Source organism: Macrobrachium rosenbergii, chromosome 5 (genome assembly GCF_040412425.1).
Source record: "Macrobrachium rosenbergii isolate ZJJX-2024 chromosome 5, ASM4041242v1, whole genome shotgun sequence".
In the NCBI taxonomy this organism is placed as follows: Eukaryota; Metazoa; Arthropoda; class Malacostraca; order Decapoda; family Palaemonidae; genus Macrobrachium; species Macrobrachium rosenbergii.
The window spans coordinates 11,042,780-11,060,401 of record NC_089745.1 but is presented as its reverse complement, the minus strand read 5'-3'; the positions used below and the strand labels follow the sequence as shown (position 1 = coordinate 11,060,401).

The following is a 17,622-nucleotide window of genomic DNA, read 5'->3' as shown; positions in this document are numbered from 1 at the left end:
AATTTGGTGGTGGGACATGATGTGGACAGGCCGGCTGAGATCCAGCATTGTAGTGGCTAGCAGCCCCACAGGATCTGCACGGGCCTTTTGATGGGCTCGGTGGCCTGCAAACTGTTGGAGGAGAGGGCTGAGCGGTGAATCGGGAGCGGAGTTCTGGCTGGTAGGGTTAGGCTGCTTATTAGTGCCGAGTTTGTATCGGCACTCAGCTTCAGCGTGGCCCCCTTCTGCAATAGTTGCATATGGTCATCCTACTAGGCAGTCCATTCTTCGGCGAGTGGAGTTCGAGAGGTAGGCCGGAGGGATGATTCGCTTCTGAGAGGTGCTATGCGACTGATTGAAAGTTTCCCCATGGAATCAGCCATATGCGACAAGAAACTTCCATAAGTGTGGAGGGCTGTTTATCGTTAAGATATACCAAGGGGCCCTGGCACACATTGGAAGAGGTCTTCTAGCATGGTCCGATTGAAGAGATCCTCAAACATCGTGCAGGCCAAGGAGTCGAACCAGCGCTGCACCGACTGGGTTTTTTGTGACATGCCCATTCCGTCCAAGACCAGCCGACTTCTTGGCAAGACCTCGGAACCGTTGTCTCCATTTTTCTGGGGTTATTTTGCAGGCCTTTGTAATGACTCCCCCAACTTCCGCCATGTTGCCTCTGGCTTCTCCAGTGAGCCGGTTAAGCGCTGCCTTGGCTTTTCCTCCATATGCTTGGCTAGTATTAAGGCCTCTCTCCGTCTCCGTGGTGCTGTAGTTATCGAAAGAGCCTCGATCTCCTCCAGCCATGCTTCTGGCCTCAAATCCTCAGTCCACTTGGGGACTAGAGAATTGATGCTCGAAATTGGAGCGTTTGATGCAGCAGGTGTAGGACTGGAGGCTTGATGGCTAGCCATAGCTTCGGCATTCTTCCATTTTCGCCTCTCAAGCTCCGAGCTCCTTCTCCTTTAGGGGCTAACTCAGTTTTCCTTGCAGGCTAACTCATGCTGTCTCCTTCTTTCTTCTCTTTCCTCTTCATATTGCCTGCTCGGCTTCATACTTCCTTCTCTTCTTTCTTCATACTTCTCTGCTCGGCTTCATACAGTCTTTCTTCCTTCTCCCGCTTGGGCCAAGTCGCCCACTTGCTCCCTTAACCCAGGTGGTAAGTTCCAGTCAGGAGACCTGCCGCCGTCCCCAGCCCCAGGAAAGTTTTATAATGCTCTGCTGCCATGGTTCTGGTGGGGAAGGGTCGCCCAACCGCTGACTGGGCTACTTGGGCAGCGCAGGAAGTGTCTCTTCAATGACGTGGCACCTTTCAAAAGGTGGTTCTGTAGTTTGGGTGTGCCGTGTACAGGTCACACTGGTGGCACTCCATCCCTGGGCACTGGTGCAGGTTAGGTCCCAGAAGAACTTTCTCTTCTGTGTTCCCTTTTGTTTTCTTTGCTTGGTAACTTATGGTGCCAATGTGTTCCTAGGGACCCTCTACTGGAGTCAACTAGGCTATATGGGAGGAAGGCACTCTACACCCCTGCAGAGTGCAACAATCAAATGAGAGAGAAGGGAAGGTAAAGAGAGAGAGAGAGAGATAGAAGTAAGCTATTCAAATTGATGACAGTGCTGCAAATTATTGGCACTGTGGAATAAGAGTAATTTGGGTTTTTCTTAAAGATCCTGCGTAGGTGGCTGGTCCCAGTGCTGGCCCCTTCTTTTTCAGAGGGTGAAATTCTGTTGCTTCGGTCTGGATAGCGTGGCCTCACTCGTGACCGACAGTTTATCACTGTATTGTAATTACTCTTAACTTGTCCTCATCTATTGTGGGACAGAGGTGTTTTCTTTTATTTGCTTATTGTATTCAGATAATTAGCCTAGTGTCGGCCGTTCTTTCTTTGAAGAGGGTCCATACCACTTAGGTTAGGAATGCTACTTGAATGACGAGAGAGAGAGAGAGAGAGAGAGAGAGAGAGAGAGAGAGAGAGAGAGAGAGAGAGATTTTCAATCAGCGAATTTCTTGCTGCTTGAGAACATGTAAACAAAGATTTTATACATGCACACAATGGCATGGTCTTAATAAAAATGATATAGATGTCATCTTGGCTTCCCTTAGGGATTACTTTATTATCTTAATTTTCCCGAGCCGCGTCAAAAGTTTATCGAAAAATTAATTCTCTTTATATGATTTTTATAGTAGGTATTCGTCATAGAACTTGTTATTACTCCTAACTAAGGCCTATAACTTTCCCTGCCTAAAATTATCTTTTGTTTTTGTTTTTTTCTAGCTAAGATATTCTGTCCCCAACGCACTACGCAAAAATAGTTACCCCAGAGTGGCGGGAGCAGAGTCACAACAGCAAGAGAATCATAATAACAAGGTCTTAGATGGCCAAGGTCCCGTTAGGCCTAAATTTCAAACAACTGGGCGGCGATGAAACCTAACCGGCCGTTCTCTCACAAACAGTTCGTTAAAACAACCGCCAACACGCGGAGGAACAAGATGGCGGGTATTTTCTTTTTCAAACAAATTCAAAAACAACGAAACAAATGCAGGTATCCAGATTTTACTTAAATATACCAATCATGCATGGCGTTTACGTTACGGATGGAAAACTAAAGTACAAACAACTTTGTGTCTTTGTTATCGTTCTCACCCGACATTAAAACAAAGAATGAAAAGAGAAATGCTATTTGCCTGCGTAAATTTACTTTACTGAAACGGTACTTTTATTGTACAATTACTTTCAGTTCGCTTGCTACTTCACCGACACGGTTTGAATGATTCCGCTATATGCAAACAATAACGATCGGAATTGCCGACGATTTCTAAATTACTTTTGTATAGAACTGGCTCCGCTTTTCGGCCTTTGAAGATCGTTATTTGAACGACTTCTCTCACGATCCGAACACGGTAAATGTCCTGTCTTAGACGTTATAAATTATGACTCTCTCTCTCGACGCACCCTTTCCACGCTAATTCTCGCTACACTTGTTATAATATTCTCTTTACTGCCTATTATTATGCCTGGTTCCTTGTTTGGAAGAATGAAATGGAGTTCAATATCTGACTATTTTTTTTTTTTTTTTTTTGGAATTAATGTAAATTAATTCCTTTCTCCAGATTCTTTTCTAAAATGTACTTAGATTCTCACATAAGGTCGCCAATGTTACGTGTGAGGGTCTTGTTGACGTTATTATTCAATTTACGTAATTTTTACGTCCCTGCAAACCAAGATTACAAGTAACCTGTCACTTGAAGCCAAAAGTTAACCTCAAAGACAGACGCGTTAATTAAAGGTCGCCAGTTAAGGGTTATTAACCTTAACAAAGAATATTTGAGATGAATTTATTTTAAAACGCAACGGTTCTCCCAACATCTGACGCGAGCATACAAAAGCATCGAAGATTTAACCTGATTTTTATACCCAAATCCTAGGTATTTTACTGAATAATGGGGTTGAAGCTAACAATAAATAAGTTTAATCTAGACTTCAAACACATATACGTGAAAGTGGTGGCTGAGGAAGACAAAAAAAAAAATGCGAAATACAGAAAAGAGGTAAAAGTCAATGGACGGGCTTCCAACAGAATACCGGTATACCTTAACGTCGGAGCGCTGCGCCACAGGGACAACGGAGGTCTGGTTCGTGTGTGTCTTCCCAATTCCAATTCTTCACTAATAAAAGTAATAAAGAATAATTAATATGGATTCGGGACAGCCACCAGCGTCTAGACGTTCATTGACCGCTAGGATCTCTCTGTCGCCCGATCGGCCTGGGTCAAAACAGGCCTACAGTCATGCCGCCCGGGCCTATGCCCTGGACAAAACATTCGCCACGAGACAGGTAGAAAGGAAAAGGACCTTAGGACCACCTATTTTAAAGTTGAGCGTGGAAGCCCTCTGGGCTTAAATGCCTAAATGCCTAACATTTTTGTTTACAAACTTTCCTCCAACGGATGTTAAAGTTTGAACTGAAGACGCTCTATCGTGACAAAAAGCAATTTCCCTGTCTCAGTCAGGCTGATATTTTCCCTAAATGTTGAGGGCGACAGTAAATATTTATAAAAATATATATATATATATATATATATATATATATATATAATCATACTATAAACGTTATTTAATATCCATATATATATATATATATATAAATTTTTATATCGTTTATTTATATACAATCATGAAGCTACAATGTTTTATCAAATGGGGTCCCACGTCCGTGAGATCTATGGAGAATTATCATCAAGGGGAATTCATATAAGTGACATGAACAGGTACCACTGGGACGCTTAACCCTTGACATGGACTCATTCATAGACTCCAGTGGATGTTAAACAAGGACCTGTTCATTTATCACTTATATAAATTCCTTCGTGATAATTCTCCATCGGAGATACTTTCAGTAGAAATTTGATATTAAACGACATTTGTAGTTTCATGATTATATATATATATATATATATGATGTGATAAATATATATATATATATATACATATATATATATATATATATATATATATATATATATATATATATATATATATATATATATACTATGGCAATAAAGGGACACATCTTTTGTTCCATTAATAATTTGCCCGACGTGTAACTGACAAAGTAACAAAATAACGCTAAGTATTAAGAAGTGAGGAGAGTGCCATTAAAAGTTTTAATGCGTTGGACTCGAACACTGGCCAAAAATGGCCGGAAACATTTTCCAGAGGCGTCATTTTGCAGATTACATCTCACAAAGGACGTTTTACAATAACCACACAAATTGCTTTCGCTTCCTGCACTGCAAGCAAGTTAGAAAGTGGAATGGTTCTGTGTCTGACAGATGGAGTATACTGTAGATCAGAACTCGAGGCACTAGAGGATACCCACATGAAAAATAATGACAAAATAATAATGTTGAAGATTTAGATAATAATAACATAACGTAAATGAGAAATATAAAAATAGGAAAAAAATAAAAATTCTATTGTAGAAATAATATATATGTATACATATATATATGTATGTATGTATGTATAATATGAAAATTGGTCCCCCCCCTTGAACTTTTTCTGGATCTGCTAGTGACTCAAGGTTTAAAGTTCTTTAGAAAATAACGTTACCATTTAAGGAAATTTATATAGCATTTTTTTAACCATTGTAAGAGTTGTGTATATTGTAAATGTTTTACTAGAAAGAAAAGATAACAGAGTTGTCAAAAGCAAAAGAAAATTTCATAGATCCCACACATTATATGCCAGTCTGTATGTACGTACATTATTACAAGACTGGTTGTGACACTTTATTATCTATAGATGATTAGTTTTAGTCACTGACAAGCACATTGATTTCGTCTTTTGTCAAGAATATTTTAGGGCAAGAATTGTCCCGTGAATATTCAGTGTTATTGTTACACCTTTCCCTTCTTTGCAGCAGTTAATACTGCTGTTTTCTAATGAGTACAAAATATTTTAAAGGCTTGTTTAATATATTTTTTATATTTAATCTTTGCCTTTTGATTAAAACACCACAATACCTCGTGTATTCAGATGGAAATTTGAAATTTCTTTCTCTCATCCCTAAAAGCTGCCTTAATACCAATGCTGTTTCTATGTAAGCATTCTTGGTGTACCCCTAACCATGCTAATCTGCTAGCAAAGTCTTCCTTAGGATTAGGAATTGGTCTAAGTTTAACTGTGACAGAAATTAATGGTCTTGTTTATATCATAAATGCAAAATGCTGATCATTCATTTTTGACCGTTACAGTGACATTGTCATTCTCTTAATTAAATTTTAGTGATACGAATATAAAGTTTAAGTAGTCATTTATCATTGTTGATTTTATGTTACCAAATATGGTTCTTTGAGGAGCCCTTATGAATTGTGAAAATCATGGTTTATCATCAGGCACTTTTCTCCATCATTCATTAACTGTCCCTTTTTAGAAAATTAAAATTGACTTTATTTAGATGTTTTATTGCCCACAGTGATCACCGATCAACTCTAGCCCCGAGTGACAGTGAGAGGGAGTGTCCATCTTCACGTAGGGACTCGGAAAGTACATCACCTGCTGCTCGTTTGGGTGTAAGTGTTCCTGCAAATGATTCTGACACAGGAGGCTCCCATTCTCCATCACCGAGAGCAGCCAGGAAGAGACAGGTATTATATTAATATCTGTCAGACTTGGTACAAGGTTAAACCGTCATAAATAATTGTGCATGAAGAGCTATTGCTCGTCTGTTTGTCTGTTATTTACATTTTTCTTCACAACTCCCCATACACAGTTCAAGGGATTTTAGTCAGACTTGGTACAGAGTTAGACCACCTTGCTTTGATGTGTAAGAAGGGGGACTGTCTATGTCTGTTATTGTGTTTATCACACTTATCTTGTCACTGGAACTCCTGCTACACAGTTGAAGAGTTTCAGTAAATGTGATACAAAACTAGACCATTCTGTTTAGTTGTGTATGAAGGAAGGTAATCTTGTGTTCCTGTCCATGTACATGTCTGTCACACTATACTTGTCATAGTAGCTCCCACATGGATGCAGGAATTTCAGTCCATCTTTGTAAAAATAGATTATCGTGCATAGATTTGCATGAAGATAGGTTATCCATATGCCTGTCTTATCTCATTTTATTAGGATATATTCAGAGAGGTCATTGGAGTTAGGTCGGAGGCATTTTACTATGGCAATCACCTCAGTTTCCTTGTTTTACTAAGACTAGTTTTCATTTATTTTGGGAACATTATCATTATTTTAACTGGCTATTTAGTGATGAAGAGTGGAGATTGCTATGAGCTGTTTCATGTGAAGCGATAGAAATTAGTAATCTTAACTGTTTATTTTAATCATCCTTTTATAACATTATTTACTGATCCCAATACCAGTTTGGTTATACGTGAAATAATTACAGTACAGTATATAGTACTGAATGAATTGTTATTTTGTACCAAGTACTATAATTGGTATTCATGATAGTTTCTTAATAGATATTGGCGTATGAAAATGTATGACTTTTGTCTGCGTTATTCAAATGCAAATAGAAAGGCAGTATTTAAGATTTAATAATTGTAACGACTTCAGTTTATTTCCCACTTTCAACAGCAATTTTTCCATTTTTATTCTTAAAAATTAATTTTTTTTAAATGTTATAGCATATTTTGTTAGTAAAGTGTAACTCTGAATTTTCCTAGTAAAGCTGTATATACATTGTTTGAACCTGCTGTCATATCTGACTTGTGCTCATGGTATGAAACTTTTTCTTTTTTTCTACAGCGCATCCGCAATCACTCTTTGACTTCGCTGTGTATCATCTCACACCACCCGTTCTTCAGTGCATTCCGTGAATGTCTTTTCCTTTTGCGCCGAATGATAGACGCTTGCAACGAGAATGCCTCGCCAAGAAGAGTAGGAGCATCAAGGCAGAACAACAGGTATTTTTGGCAACTGGTTTTTCATTACACAAATTAGATTATTTCTAACCTTTGCTGCTCATATATGTTATAAGATCTGAATCTTTCCCAGAATTTCTTCCATCTTGCAGCTTTCTTGCCTTATTTCTCAGCTTCTCTGCAGTTTCACATTAATTTTTATCTGGTTAAAATGTTCAGTAAAGAAATTCTTAATTTGAATTTTGCATAGCTCTCCCTTTTCCACTTATTACATTTTTAATCCTTATAATTCCTCATGAACTGAATGTTAATTTATCTTTATACAGCTTTCCTTATAGGAATGTAACTTCCATTTGTTTTTGTTTTTTTTACCTTGACTGAACTTTATTGACTTTCTTCCATGTCATCTTCGGTTGAGTGAATGAGTCTCTCCTCATTTCCTTCACAAATTTAAGTAGTGTAAATTTTTTATATTAAAAGTTTTAACAATTTTTCGTGAAAGAATAGTGAGGTCACAGTCTCTCACTCAGTTTATTTTTTATTTTTACACTCTGATTGTTTGTCATTTCATAATGCTGTGTACTGTAACTGATTTTCACAATAGTCATTGTAGGTATAGTATTTATGAAAGGCTTTGCTGCTTCTTATTACTTTATGGTGATAGGCTCAGTTAGGCCATTAAATTGCTGATATTCATGAATAATGTGGAGTTTTTATGCCGTCTCTTAAGAAGAAAATACTCAGGAGTGCCTTCTATCAAATTAACAATAAGGAAAATATATGCACAGTAATTTATTTCAACTGGTAGTGTTTCTTGTAATTTTCTAGTTCACAGATGAATCTTGTAAAACATACAGTATAGAATCGATTTTTAATAATATTCTTGAACTTTTATCCATATATATTTGCAATGTTTGTATGAAAAGTGTTATGAAATAATTTTTTAATATTCCATTGCTGGTCAGATAAGCAAATCCACAAATACCATCCAATGTACACAAGCAGCCAAGAGTAGAATTTTCAGTTTTTTAGTTAAGAAATATGCAAACAGTTACAAAATATGGATAAGTTCTTATGTAAACAATAATTATTTTATTCCTTCAGAGATACAGTATGGAGTGTGATGACAGGGCGTCCACACGATGGAGTTCCTAGCATTATTATGCATGATGTCAGGGAAATTGAAACTTGGATCTTGAGGCTGTTATCTGCACCTGTGTGTGTTCCTGGCAAAACTCGAGTTGAGGTTTGTTCATTAAGCATTTTATGATTTAATATCTACACGTTACTCTGTCATTGTTTAGATGAACCTAGAAATTTTATCCAAGCTCAGAATGTGTGCCTATATAGTATGATCAGTTCAGTGCTGCCTATTACAGTAATTGGAGATTTTGTGAAAGATTCTCTTGATGCAAAAGTGCATCCCTTTGTAAACTAACTGGAAAATTAAGATGACTTTTTTGTTTTTTGTATGTCATTCACAATTTTACCTCACAGTATGGGTTACTACCCTTCTCTTTGTGAAGTTTAAGAGTACAAGTTCTTGTATTACATAGACAGTGTAAATGATCCCTGATGTGAATATTCTTTTATGTTTCAGTTGGAGTTGTTATCAAAGGAATTGCATTCACCCATAACTTTTGCACTGCCTGATCACACACGATTTTCTCTGATCGATTTTCCTCTCCATTTACCACTTGAACTTCTTGGGGTTGAGTCTTGTCTTACAGTCCTCGAACTAATTATGCTGGAACAGAAGGTAAAGAATATTGGTTTGTTATAGATCCCACTCTTTAAGAGTACATCATGTTTCAAGTTTTTTTTCAGATTTTAGACCTATGACTGTTAAGGATTTGCTAAAATAATAATAATAATAATAATAATAATAATAATAATAATAATAATAATATTATTATTATTATTATTATTATTAATTTATTATTATTATTATTATTATTATTATTATTATTATTATTAATTAAAAACCTTTAGTTACTATCTATTTAGACTGAGGAATTTAAATGATCTAGTCTTGAAAGAGGGGTTAAACATGAAGTAAAACAAGGTTAAAGAAATTGGACTGGTAGGTATGAAGAGACATCAGGAATTGTAGGAAACTATAGTCATAAGACCATGCAAAAGGGCCCAAAAGGATTCAATAAAAACGATGATTTTTTAAATACTGTTAATACTATTTACATTATGCTATTGAATGTTTTAGTTATACAGTAATGTATTTTGTCGTATTGATAAGTAATGTAATAATTGTTTTTATTTGTGTCTTATTTTTACGTAAATAATTTTGGTCTGTGATCTTTCAAGTGTCAAATGAATGGGAGTCAGTCATCTTGTAATTAAAATTGAGAAAATTGTATACAGTAGTTATTATTATTAAATTACATTAAAACTTATTGTTATTATTATAAGTATAAATACTTATAATAATAACAATAAGTTTTAATGGTATTGATAGTCTATGTAAGTACATCAGAATTTTTCCTGTCACTCTGAGATGTCCAAGCCTTTTTCAAATTAAGTTATTTTATAGCTTTGCAGTAGCATTTTTGTTCCTTTGGAAGGAAAGAATTATTCTTCTTTCAGAAAAGTTTTCTCTGAACTATGTTTAGTTAGGTGGATAATGAGATATTGTGGGTTATATTATGAAGTCTTATTGTATTGAAAAATATGTTGTGGTTTGTCTTAGTGATACTGTATATAATAGATATTCTGCCAGTTAAAGGAATCATATTACAGTACTAAATGTCAGGGTTTACTACTGAAAGAAGTAACTTAAGTTTTGAGTAACAGTAATTTACACAGATTTGCAAAAGTTTGCAATTCTCTTATTTTCTGTCGCAATTAGCTTGTCAGCTACAAAACGTGTAGTATAAGTAGCTTAACCAGACCCCTAAGCCAAAAATCTTAGCTCTCTCAGGGCTGGGTAAGGTTTGTTCTTTTAAAATTGATGAGTACAATAATGAGATTTTGTTTGGATTCCACAAATCTTGCTATTTATTCATGGTAATGGACTCAGTCATCATCATTGTCATCATGAACTTTTACATCATCTTTTCCCATCATGGGGCTATATGTGAATTGTTTTTAAGAGTTATTTGTGTCCTTATTTTTATATAAATAATTGTGGTCTGGGATCTTTCAAGTGTCAAATGAATGGAGTCAGTCATCTTATAATTAAAATGGAGAAAATTGTATACAGTAGTTATTACTAAATTTTGACAGTCCATATCAGAAGCATCTATGAAACTGCTGAACAGATTCAATTGAAAATTAGGTTCAGCAGACCTTTGGGTATTTTGTCATGGAGTTCATATTTCTGTTAGAAGCTATTATTATGTTTTATGAGACACTTCTGGCAAATGTAAAAGTCTTTATCAATGTATTTTGAATGCTACAGTGATTTTGATCTACATCATATCTCTGTCACATCATGTCATACATAATCTTTCTGCAAAATAATTTCATCTCATGTATGAGGGACTCTGGTAGTATAAGTACCCATCCTTAGAGGAATACTATTTTTCCACAGGTTGTTTTGCAGTCTCGGGACAATAACGCATTGTCCATGTCTGTGCTGGCTTTTGTTACAATGATCTACCCTTTAGAATATATGTTTCCTGTGATACCTCTACTTCCCACGTTCATGAGCTGCTCAGAACAGCTCCTTCTTGCCCCAACACCCTTCATTATAGGCATTCCAGCTTCATTCTTACTCTACAAAAAACATTTTACGTAAGTTGAGAGGCTGTTGGAATTTATGTTTAAAGATGCTTGGTGTTATATTTGCTTTAGTTTTTAATGTAATAACATCGTAATGTGGATTCTTTTTTCATTTCGCTGTAGTTTGATGCAAGTTACTTAGTACGAAATTTACTGCTTTTGCACTTACTATGAACATTTCCATCTTATGCATTTGCAATAAGCAGGGTGTCTATTCAAGCAACATTTAGCAATAGCTTTAATCTGATTAATAATATTAGGTCTGTTATATTATCATAGGACTTTCTTTTATTTGAAGATTTTTCTTTGCATTGTACATAAATATGTTATGATGATGTAAGTACTATAGTTGATAAACGAAGAGAATAATAACAATGATTCAAATGGTTTTTAATTGGCATACCCTTTTATTAGTACTGTACTCAGGTATTTGAAAGTTTGAGGTAATGCATTGATTGCAGAGTTTTTTTTTATTTTTATTTTTATTTTGTGATTTTGTAACTCAGTAAACTTACTGCTTTGTCACTGCTTCATGTAGTAACTGCTGAAAGGACATTTGGTTTAAGTGCACTGCATTTTCTTATTTTAGTTTTGTACAGTAGTGTATTTTAGATGTATAAAAGCTTTAGTTTGCTGTTTTTCTGTACTCAGAAATGTAGACATTCAGCACTTTTGTCTTGTTGATTTGCATTTAAAACTGGGCATTGCTCCTCATTGTCAAAGAGGTTTTGGGATCTGGTGTATAAAATTAGATTTTTTAAAAATTAATTCCCATATAATTGATGTCTTCACTAGCTCTGAGCCTCCCCTGCGTCCCCCCAGGCTTCCGGATGATGTTTGGCTGGTAGACTTGGATGCAAATAAGATTACGCCACCGCCTAACTGTGATGAAATCCCCCCATTGCCAGAACCTGAATGTACCATCCTGAAGAACCATTTGAAACAGGTAAGGGTCTTCAATTCATAATTAACGGTGGATAATTTTCTTACGTAGAAAAAAGGCCTTAAAAGTTTTAGTTTTTATGTTGATGAGTGTGTACTGTATACAAGAGCTCTTAACTTCATTAGTACTTTCTTGTGATGTCCTCTTACACTAATGTTTGTGTGATGTTTTCTTATACAGTACTTTTGGTATCCTTGAACTTCTGTAAGTATTACTTTTAGAAATTGTGGAATATTTCATGGTACACAACCGATGTTTTATTTGGAAGGTGATTATTTTTGTCTGTTGAAAAGAAAGACTTTTTAGCTATCAAGGTTATTGTTAGAAAAGTGAAACTTGGACAACTATTGAAAGACTTTATTAGAATTAAAACCCCATCAGCTATGATTAGCAGTGTGTTATAAACTCTTATATTGAATATACAGTAACAAGAACCATTAAAACTGGGTCTATGAAACTACAAGGTGTGCTTTTCATTTGCGTAGCAAGTGATAAGGAATTTACAGAGAACTGTTATTAGTTGACAATATACTGTAGTGTAAGTGTGATTTTAGATATTCAAAGAATAGAACATTCAATTACTACAAAATGTACAAGGCGCATATTTACTGTTGCATGAGGATTACAGTGAATGTAAGATGATACAGTACTAGAAATAAATGTGTCTTTGTTCGAAGGCAAATTACAGTATGACATGTCCTAGTGATTAAAAGCTGCTAACTTGGGATTTAATCTGAATTTTTGTATAAAATGATTACAGAAAATTTTGTTAACCCTCTGGTGGTTGAAATATTGGTTCCAGTGGCTGATCACTCCAGAAAGATACTGATATATACTACATATAACTTACACATCATGGAAGTGTAACATGCTTTGAAATACACTGTAAAGTGTTAATTTTTCCTCAGATCTCTTTTTATTCTTCTCAGTTTAATATAGTTTATTTGTAGATATATTAACATTTAAATCAGGCATAGAAATGGCATAGAATTACCGGTAAATGTTCATTGTGCAAAGGCCTTCACTATACTTGTTGTCTTGTTTGAAGTTGTGCCTTGATACACTTTTGAAAAATCCTCTGTCATTTTCCTCCAGTTGCTGTGTACTGTTTACAGTTTTGATGATTATGTATAATTTTTGCAAGAGGCTATTGAAAGTTGGGAGACAAGAGGAGATTGAGGGAAAAACAGAAGTTAAAGGCTAAAATGAAAATTGATATGCTTTAAAGATTAGTATTTAATTTCCTCAGAATGCTTCTTGGTGCCGGCCATTATTTTAGGTGTTGAACAAAGTTAGAAACATTGCTTATTGGACCATATTATTTTAATATTCAAATGGGGAGACTTACCTATCAATTTAACAGATGGGTCATACTGCCCATGTCTATGCACCTTTCTTGGGTTTGGAGCTTCATTCTTGATTTGATGCTTATTGTTCCAGATTGGATATAAGGCACTGATGTGTTGTGTTTTCAAAGATCATAATTATCTAAAAAAATTTTATAAGTTATATTAAGTGCAAGCTTATGTTATGATAAATCTAGCCTAATAACTACAGTATTAAGTAAGAAGACTGAGGTCAAGTGGAGGGATCTGATTAAGATAAAACTATCAAGTTAGAAGGGACATTACCCAACACTGTCATGTCAACCTTCTCAGTTACAAGGTCACTAAAGAATGCAGGTTGGAGTTAACACCACTAGCTTTTACATGGCATATTTTATCATTTTTTGGAACCATGAAGGCTTTTGTGTTAAGAGATGAAGGTAATGACTGGTTGAGGTGGAGACTTGCATACAGTAACGGTATTTTTTCAAAGCTATTAACTAGACAAGGAGCATTTTTACTCCAATTCCCTATGAATAGTAAAATGGAAGGGATGATGAGTGATCATAGGACTTGGAAAATGACTGGGCAATTGGGTCTTTGCAGGCAGTCAAAGGAAGTGAAACTGTTCAGTGTCTTTGCCATTTACCAATTCTTCCCTGGTATTTTTCTGTGAGTAAACCACTTTCTTGTTTGGAAGCCTATCAAAACAAAATATGCAGAGCACTTGTATTTGAGATATCCATTGAATTTTGTTATAGGGTCCAGCAATGGGTTGATAAAGTGGGTTACTTGCATGTTGAGCAAAGCACAGCTAAGAACTCTGAATAAGAAAGTAGATTATTCACAGCAAAATGCCAAGTAAATGGGAGAGGCATAGTGATTAGTTTCATATGCTTTGACTATCAAAACACTTGAGTAATAGTAGCACATAACTGTATGAAGACTTGAGGATTACACAGAAGTAGGCAGTAAAAAGTTGAAAAAAGAGAGAAATCAAACCTTGCAAAAGGTGACATGGGTATTACTGTACTTTGGCAAAATGTTCAACTCAAGGAAAAGATTGAAAATATGATACCTTGCCTAAAATGGGAAACATTCTTCAGTTGTTGGAAGAGCAAGATTATCTTCTGGGCAGTTTATCGAAAGCTCTACACATATAAAGAAAAAATTCTATTATGTAAGGCAGTTGTTTTTACTTCACACAAAAGTGCATCAGCATGTAGTGCTAAGAAAATAATTTTTGTGATGTGTAGGGTATGCAGCTTGTATTGTGCAGTAGTGGATGTACTAAAGTTTTTGTTTATCCAAAGGTAATGATTTGCTTCGTAAAGTTGTACAGGAAATGTTTCACTGATAATCACTACAACTTAAACTATATGTAGGATTTTGTTATTCTTTACAGTAGTCACAGTTCTGATACATCATGTAATATGAATTAATTGGCCTTTAGTTATTATAACCTTATGGGATAGTTGGTCATTTTGAAGGGAATATTACTGGGGAAATTGAAATATTTATTTGAAATGTTTCAAGAATTAAGATTAGCAGTGTTATTCCAGTATAGTATTAAGTGTTAAATTTTGGCACACCTCTTCACATACTTTAGGTGATGTGAGAAATTCATTGACTCTGTTTTTTAAGACTAGTTAAGAATTTGTGGTTAAATTCCTTTTGAAAAAGCTGAAAAATTAGATACTATTAACATTCTATAAACAGCCAGTAAAAATAAAATGCCAGATGTAAATTCAGCAGGTGGTCTCTTTGATGTAGGAGTGTTCTTAAACATGCAGTAATATATATATATATATATATATATATATATATATATATATATATATATATATATATATATATATACTGTGATATTCGATCATTTGACGATTTTCGTGTATCAGCTCTTGGCTGGGAATGGAACCCTGTTGTTTGTTTAGGGATTTTATATATATATATACAGGGACTGTATATATATATATATATATATATATATATATATATATATATATATATATATATATATATATATATATATATATATATATATATATATATATATATATATACATACACATTTTGCAGTGTTAGGTTTCCATAAAGAGTTGATCTATAGAAAAAACACCTCTTATAAACTATAGCATTTAATAAAACACCCATACTTCAGTTTTTTATGTACAAGCTAGTACATCAGCAAAAATAATTAACAAAATTGAATGTATAATTTTACTCATACTTAAAAATAAAGAAGAAATACAGGTAATTACTTTTAAAGTGTTTATTGTCCTTTATAAAAGAGAATGTGCCCCTTTTTTTAATTAAAAGCTTCATATGAAGGTGAAAAACCTTGGAACAGACTTACATTCTAAACTGCTTTTTTGGAGAATTATCTGTTTATTGCACTGCAGATCAAAATAGGTAACCATTATGGTCATAAAATGTAATATTATTTTGCTGTTTTTTAAGTATCCTAAGAATATTTTCTAGCTGTTGGAATTATCTTAATGGAAATCAAGGTATTTACGTACAAGATTTTCCATATATAGTGTTAAAAATTCTGTTAATATTACATTGCAATTTATGAATATTGTTCTTCTCAACTACCATAAGTTTAAGTTACTGTAATTATTTTTTGGAGGAATTCTGTAATTACTTACGAATAGTTTTCACTGTAGAAATTCTATCACATATCCATTTCATCATGTTAAGAACTTATGTAAGAGTTGAGAATTATGATGTTTTTTGACACTGATGCATTATCGTGATACTTTCCTTTATTTATGGGGTTAGTTTTGAGTGCAATGTGTTTTTCTTCTTAGTCAACATTCAGTGCCATGAGCATTGAGGAGGACGCACTTCTAGTGAGTTTACTTGCAAGGGGATTTTTTATTTTTCTTTGGGATACGTTGTTGAGTTCCGGTCTTGACTTGCTTAATATTGAGCTTTTGTCAATACATATTTATAAACTGTATATAAATATTTTGTAGGTGTAGTATAGGAGCTTTCAATTTGTCAGCTGTAGAATTCTATAGTATTAGTTTTGGAAAATTCTAAATAGAATTCATTTGGTTCTTATTGCTGTTGATTCCATGATGTGCATATTTTCTGTACTTGCAACATTGCTTCTGGGTGTTTGCACCATAATGAGGCACACTGATAATTTTCGAGACAGCAGCAGATATATGGCATCTAGTTTACCTTTTGGAAGAAAATACCATCACTTTGTAAAGTGCCGTCTTATATAGAAAGGTCTTTTTACTACTTTTCCAAAAGTTTTCCTCTTTTCTTTTGTTTTGAAATTATTAAGTGGTTATTTAATAACCAAAATGTTTCTTCTAAGTGATTTTCTCACGGTAAGTTTGCTTTGAATATATATAACCCAGAAACTTACAGGTTTTTTAACAGAATGGGAAAATGGAATGTAAACTCTTTTATTGAAAGAATATTATGTGAAGAATTTGAACTTCAGAATAAATTTCTTTTTCACAAAACTGTCCTGCACCTTAGAATTTGGCCAGTCAAAAATCTCATTTGCATTCATAAGTCATTGTCAATTCTTCTTTTGCTTTTTGCGTCTTGCTACTCTTTTAGGCTGGGCAGCACAGTTAACAACCCTTTCAGCCCTTAACTCTTCCATTACATCAGTGAATACTGTACTGTACAGTCTGTCAGAGAGCTCATTTTTTATGTTCTTGGGTTTGTCTGTTAAAGAATGCATTGCAAGTATTGAAAGCTAACTCCTTATTAGTGTGAACTTCATGTGATGGCTATGCACTTTTCTTTTCTGTGCTTCCACTACTGCCTTGTCAGATCCATGGGCTGTACGAATCTAACTGGTACTCAAAATTTCATCAACTAACTGTTGAAGCTGGGGTAGGATGATTTTCATAACTTTCATTTTTCCATCTGTTGTTTATGTTATTGCTATGTACCAGCCATTATCTTCCCTTCCTAAAATTCCTGTTTGGCTTGAAGAGGTATTTAATGTCTTGAGGTTCTTTTAAGATTTTAGTTTGATTGTAACTTCAGTGAATGGTGGTCTGGATGTTTGTATTTTATTAAACATTGTGCCCAGCATCAGTACAGGTGTAATTCCCTAATTCCCTCTCATAGTACAATGTTGTGCAGTGCAGTGCAGTGTAGTGTTCTGCCCTGACATAGGTAAAGTATATATTTGTGCAATAATAAGTGTATGTTTGTGTTGGTTTACTATGTGAGGAATCTGTGTCCACAAATAGTCAAGACTTATAGTAAGTATTTTTG

At 34.6% G+C, this 17,622-nt stretch overlaps 1 protein-coding gene across 26 annotated transcripts in view; it reads left to right on the top strand.

Annotated features, from left to right (window-relative positions):
* The window catches only part of Rab3-GEF (Rab3 GDP-GTP exchange factor), a 265,506-nt gene that overhangs the window by 115,803 nt on the left and 132,081 nt on the right, over nt 1-17,622 (top strand). For 10 of the 26 annotated variants that reach the window (XM_067103531.1, XM_067103524.1, XM_067103548.1 and 7 more), the window contains exons 6-11: nt 5,952-6,123; nt 7,244-7,401; nt 8,464-8,605; nt 8,960-9,118; nt 10,907-11,109; nt 11,893-12,043. In XM_067103531.1, the coding sequence (XP_066959632.1) occupies nt 5,952-6,123; nt 7,244-7,401; nt 8,464-8,605; nt 8,960-9,118; nt 10,907-11,109; nt 11,893-12,043 (985 nt within the window). Of the gene's footprint in view, nt 1-5,933; nt 6,124-7,243; nt 7,402-8,463; nt 8,606-8,959; nt 9,119-10,906; nt 11,110-11,892; nt 12,044-17,169; nt 17,233-17,622 lie in introns of all 26 variants that reach the window. The other 16 variants (XM_067103536.1, XM_067103547.1, XM_067103538.1 and 13 more) reach the window with 4 other exon arrangements.